Genomic DNA, 6,000 nt, shown 5'->3' with positions numbered 1-6,000 from the left:
TGAGTGAGAGCAGAGGTGAAGGGCTTTGCTGCCAGACAGTTCAAAGAGATGGTTGCTTCCTTTTTCCCTAAGCTGGAATTCTTGGTCCTGTTCCCCTTCCCTTCAGACCTAGAGCTCATGTTTTTACTGGGTATAATGTTTGATGTGCCTGTGCCAGGTCTGCCCTGCTGTGTTGTGGAGGTGGGCTAGGTCTGTTTTCAGTTCTCTGGGGCAGTCAGGACACTGCGGTTTATAAATAGTGTGGTGTAAGTGAGAGTAGCCACTTGGCAATCTGTGTTTTGGACTGTGAATCTCTCCAGAAGCTGTGAGCTCAGTTCCCAGTGGTACCACAGGCTGCTAGAGAAGATGTGTCATCTCTGTAGCATGTTTTCTATATTGCATGAGACAAACATGTTTTGCTTATATATTGATGTCTCTCTCCCAGATTATCATCAAATGAGTTACATTTGCCACAAGTCTTGATTAAAGAATCTGGGCTTTAGCTCCCACCCAGAAATACCCACAGCTACCTTGTCTTGGCCTGTAATGATGAACCCTTTAACGTGATCTTTCACCTCCTGGAATAATCTTGTAGGTGAGCAAGTGGGACACACTAACACAGTGAACTGAGAAGCCAGAAGAACTTGAAACAACTTCTTTACTGACAGTGCCAGGAACATTTCTTGAGATGGATGGTGTCCTCCTATGTGTGCAGGCTGCTGCTATGTCTGCATCTCCTCAGTCCTCAGTTGCCAGGTTATGAGCATGAAGACGGTTGTGTTCTTTGTAGTAGGGGGGTTAACAAACTATTGCTTAGTGTGAGGGTAAGCGAGTATCTGCATCTGTCCAACAATCAAGTGATTTCTCTCTGACATAGGTTTTCTGATGTTGGATTTCTTGGCATTTGGGCCATTAAAGCCAACTACAGTATGCTTAGATGCCAGGGTAGTCTTACAGGTGGAGGTCTTTTGGGTCTGGCTTGCTGCTGTTGGTAACATGAGGAGACAAAACAGGCAAAACACTCTATCAGGAGGATAGATGATTTAATTTAAACAAAGATAAGTAATACATCAACAGAGAAATTAGTATCTCCCATTTTTGGGGTTTCATGGGATAACACCTCTGTGTCATGTGGAATATGTGGCATTGTTTTACAAGGGAAGAGAAAATGAAACCTTGGTTGAAGCAAAATCAGCCCTATAAAAGCTAAAATCTTCCAAAATAAGTGATCCCTGAAGTATTCCTTCTAACATGTTTGTATTTTCAGTGGTCATCCCCACGTACCGCAACTTACTCAGACAGAGTGCAGTCACCAGAGTAACACCATGGAAAACAACGTAAAAACATTACAAACCAATTGACAGTGGTTTGTAAACCCCTACACCAATCCCTATACCCACATTCTACTGCTAAATAAAAATCTACTGGATGAACAAATTCCCTGTGTGAAGATTTAACGGTGTTTTCTTATTAGTTCAATGATTTTCCGATACATTTTCTCAGGTGCATCAAGGCCCCAGACGAAATCAAGATGTCCCCAAGCAGGGAAATGCTCGTGGTAAATGAGATTAGTAATCCGAGGAAGTAGCTTTGCTATGTCCTTGGGATCTGCAAATTTGTCACGTCCACCGCTCCAAACAGCAATTGGTGTGCTTATCTTCTCTATTGGGTATGCAGGAGGAGTAGACTGTAAGAAAGGGAGGAGACCTGCGTGAATGCTGTTGTATCAGAAGTTGTGTTTAGAGAAAGGATTCTGTGCAAGCATCTCTTTCCCTTCTGCACTCACTACAGTAAAACTGTAAGGACGAAGGCCACCCTCTTAGTGCCTATTGCCTTAACCCCATTCCCTGTTGACCATAGAAGGAAATGATCCACCCTATTCCTGTGTCTTTCCCTAATGCATGGCTAAGAGTTGTCCTGCAGTTTGACACCTACTCATGCCCTTCAGAGGTGGGGAAATGGCAAGAGCAGTGTCTGTGTTTACCAGGCAAGGACCGCAGAGTTGTTGTTCATGGGTGTTCTGTTTCTGGCTTATATACAGTCCTCTTCATGCTTTTATGGAGCATGGAGTGAAAGATATTTAGTGGTATTGTTCCAGACTTCACTTGACACTCCCTCTAGGTCACAGTGTTGCTACTGGTGGAGTAATAGCCCGTGAGCACACTTGCCTTGTCTGTCATCACAGAGAAAATCAAAGAAACATGGAAAAGTGGAATGGGGGTCTTCTGAGACCTGAGCCAGATGATTTAATGCAGGATGATTATTTGTCTACGGGGCGGTAAGGGACCAGGCACAAGATGCTTTTAAATTGACCCCTAGTCCCTAAGGGTGGTTCTGTTCTTTTTCTCATTGATTGTTTTTTGGTGCAGTTTCCTAAGCATCCAAAGTACAGGGACTACAACATTGCCCATTCCAAACTTTAAACTTCAGTATTTAAAGACCATATGTGTGGATGGAAGGTGTCTGAGAACTCTTTGGAGTGCTTCTCCACCTGTAAAATAATGTGCCACCCATAAAATAACCTGCCCTGACTCAGAAAAGCTCACGACACGTCAACTGATCTGATCAAACCTTAAAAAACTGTCAGGCAAGTTATCAGTGTTTCAGGAGAACCGCAGCATTTCTGAGTGTTGACTAGGTGGTAACCAAAGCTCCTAGTGACCAAGTTTTGTCTGTTTCCTTTTTTCCATACAGGACATATTAGTTCACCACAGCAGTAGTCTCCACTGTGCTGTACTGAATCATCCCTTCTGTTTTATTTTTGTGGTAAGTAGCTTTCCAAAACCAAGGTATGCATTTCCATTTTTCCTCCCCCCGCCCCCATCTGTTTATTTGTTTTGGTTTTTTTTTCCATTCCCCCTTTGGCCAGTCTAGCGTTTAACTGAAAGGCAGATCTTGAGGATTTTTGGGGAAGTGGAGAGCTCCATACTCATGAAGTCCTAGGACTTGGGTGTGGCTCTCAGCCTTTTGGGAATGGCAGGTAAATTGACATGTCACTGGACACATCCCTGCATCAGTAGGGGAGGCAAAACGAACTTCTGCTAGCTGTCCACAAGGATCTGTCTGTGCCTTGTCTGTGAATAGACTTTTACATGTATGAGTATTAGATTTGGGTGAAACATTACCTCAGACCACTCTCCCCCTCTTAGCGCTCACAGGTGCTGAAATCTGGATTTTTCTGTTCTTAGTTTTGCTGGGATTCAAGGATGAGTTCTCTGGAAATCTGTATTGCCTTACCTGGTTGTATTTCTTCATGTTTTCCTTAGAGCCGTAGTCATAAGCTTGAAATTGGTCTGCATGTATTACCTGTTAATATTGTAACAAGGACAGATAAAATGAAAGTGTTAAGAGACAGAGCAAAGTGCAGGAGGTGTTTTCTTGCCTTTGATTGAAGCCAAGGCTCAGGCAGTGGGCAGGCTTCCAGGGATTCTGAGGATGGATCGTAGGGTGAGTGGCTTCATTGCCTTTTCCTCTTGCTACCATTGTCTCCTGATTCTCAGCTGCCACCCTTGGCATGTTTTATCATTAAAATTTTGCTTGACTATCTTAGTTAGCTAAAGTTGGGGTCCCTGTTTGCGACGCAGAGGTGTGTCAGGACTATTACTAGTCTAGTGTAACAAATGACACCTGCTCACACCTTGACTTTTTTGCGTCAGTTTTGTCTGGTCAGCTCACAGTAGTGGCGACATTTCCAGAGGCTCTGTACCTCTTACAAGAGTTTGGCTATTGGGAGCAGGCTGTGATCAACTTAACACTAAACTATTGTCATCCTGAATGCGTGTTGTCTAGAAGGGGAAAAAAAAAAAAAAAAAAAGATGAATCTGTCTTACTGAAAATGTGTGTGCATATTTTTTATCCAAGCCTTTAAGTAACCGAGGATATGCTAGAAATCTGCTGGCTTGTCTCTGTTTTCTGGGTCTGGGTGCTGGCAGTCTGGATCCTTGGAATTTTAGTCAGGGGTGTGTGCAGGATCATGCATGTATTTAAGTGCTGGCAGAAGTGGCCACAATTCTGTGCACATACAGTGATGCTTTTCTGAGCCGACGCTCTCTTGCCCTGGTCTGATTTGGAGCACGGGCAGAACAAGCTTAGGTCTGAGAGTAACGTAAGGTGCCAGCAGAAATGGCAGTTCCCCACTTGCCGCTGGTGCCAGCAGAAGCGTTTGTGTAAGTCAGCTGGCTTTGGGAAGTGATCCAGGCTGCAATTAACACTCTGGGAGAAAAGCTTTAACCTGGATCTCTTCTTTGTCTAGCTCATCCCCTGGCTGCTCAGTTTCCACTCTCCTCCTACTGCCTGCCAAGTGCCTAGGCTGTGCTTGCACTCACTTCTGCAACTTTCAAGGCAAATGTCTTCATAAATAAAAATGAAGGCTGGAAGCCATTAGAGCCCAACATGCAGAGAGGCCTGATATGCCCTGGGGAAATCTCGGTGCTTGATACCAAAGGGGCAATTCAGGTGATGGTCTGGGTGAGCCATGGGAAAGAGTGCTCCCTCTGTGGCAGGTGCTCACAGCAGCATGTGAGAAGATGTGATGGGCAGATTCCCAGATCCACTGCCTCTGGAATTCCCTGTAGGCGGTCGGTTGCATAAAAAGCAGTAGTAAGAGTCTGTTTACACATCAGTACACAGTTATACCTGATGCCAATGAATAACGTTCTGTACGGATGTTCCAGCAGGGTAATGTGCTATGTAGGTATCTATCCGACTCTGGAGAGAAAGCAGAAGTGTTATAAAGGCAGTGATCCAGTGCTGTGACAGAATAAAGCTGTGAAGGACCTGAGCAACATACTGCTGCTGTGTTAACTCCATTTTAATAGGATGTTCTTTAAACATCAGAAAGAAAGTTGAGGAGAGACTCACAAATATGCATTTTTACAGTGGGAATTAGTATGTAGAATTTTATCCCTTTGGGACAGTCTTTCCCACATTAGTGCTTAGTCATATGGAAAATATTATTTGACGAGTGTGTATGGTTTCTGTTTTCTCCAGTTTCTACAGTTTGTGTGATGCTTTTACGTAGTGCTTTGCTTAATAGGTAGCGGAGGATTGTTAATAGACTGTCTGCTCAAGCATAATGTGGCTACATGTGTGGGAGCTTTTTATGGGAACACTTGTTAAATAGTCTGAGAGATCAAAGGCCACTAGAGAATAGACATGTGGAAGGCCTACAAGAAAAAAAGGCAGCAACCAGAGTAAAGGAATGAAATCTTGCTGTTGAGAGAAATGTTAAGAAACAGCTTTGAGTTCTGCCTGTAAATGTTTTGATGTGTAACGACCAAAAAGAAACAATCTCTTATGTTCAGATGTTGTGGATGTCTTTCTGTTTAGGAAGGAAAATATGAATTGTGCAAAAGAAAAAAGATCTTCCTCTACCCAGTTATCTCGTTTAAAAAGCTTTGGTATCTGTCCAACTTTTCTTTGGCTTAGCCCCAGAAGAGAAGACACTGAGGGACATCATTGCAAGATAGGACCATTCTGAATTCAGCCTTTCTTGTTTGTGTGATTTGAATGTGTCGGGTGGCACATCTCATCTTTAGCTGAGGTCCTAATTGGTAGTACTTGAAAAGCCCGACGTATTTCTCTATGTCCCTGCAACTGTACGTAGACATAAGGCAGAAAAATTGTTTTCCTTCAAAATTACTTTAGCTTCACTTGTATTAAGGTGTTCTGGGACATGCTTACCGTGTTCACATTTTGTACCCTGCCCCCAGCTATGTAGTAGAGCACACTGCCACAAAATTTTCCCAGAGATCTGCAGATCCGTGTGAAAGGCCCTTTCAGCAGTTCATTCTGGTGAAGAGTTCCTTTGCAGCCAAGTAGTAACTGAGGGGAGGAAAAGTGCAAAATTGGGGGTTTTTTTTCAACTTGTTGCAGGATTATTTAATGCAGAAAACTGTCAGTCCCTCTTTTCTAATAGCCTTGCCTCTTAACCAAGATTGCTGAAACTGCTTAGTATCCCAGTATCCTTTAAGTGTGTTCTTTCCAACAGTACACTACATGTCCTTCCTGCTTCTTTTTACT

At 43.4% G+C, this 6,000-nt stretch overlaps 1 protein-coding gene across 2 annotated transcripts in view; it reads right to left on the bottom strand.

Annotated features, from left to right (window-relative positions):
* Positions 1–1,631: 1,631 nt before the first annotated feature.
* Positions 1,632–6,000, bottom strand: part of LOC126042997 (lysosomal acid lipase/cholesteryl ester hydrolase-like) — a 44,387-nt gene continuing 40,018 nt past the window's right edge. Inside the window, exons 10-11 of one of the 2 annotated variants that reach the window (XR_007507320.1) lie at positions 1,964–2,152; positions 1,632–1,666 (exon numbers count right to left, since the gene is read on the bottom strand). Coding sequence is in view for 1 of the 2 variants with exons in the window: in XM_049810834.1 (XP_049666791.1) it covers positions 2,102–2,152 (51 nt within the window). In the remaining variant the exon portion in view is untranslated. Of the gene's footprint in view, positions 1,667–1,911; positions 2,153–6,000 lie in introns of those variants that run through there. The other variant, XM_049810834.1, reaches the window with a different exon arrangement.

The sequence above is a fragment of the Accipiter gentilis genome, chromosome 9 (genome assembly GCF_929443795.1).
Source record: "Accipiter gentilis chromosome 9, bAccGen1.1, whole genome shotgun sequence".
Taxonomy (NCBI): domain Eukaryota; kingdom Metazoa; phylum Chordata; class Aves; order Accipitriformes; family Accipitridae; genus Astur; species Astur gentilis.
The sequence above is the reverse complement of the archived record's forward strand: the minus strand, read 5'-3'. Positions and strand labels throughout refer to the sequence as shown.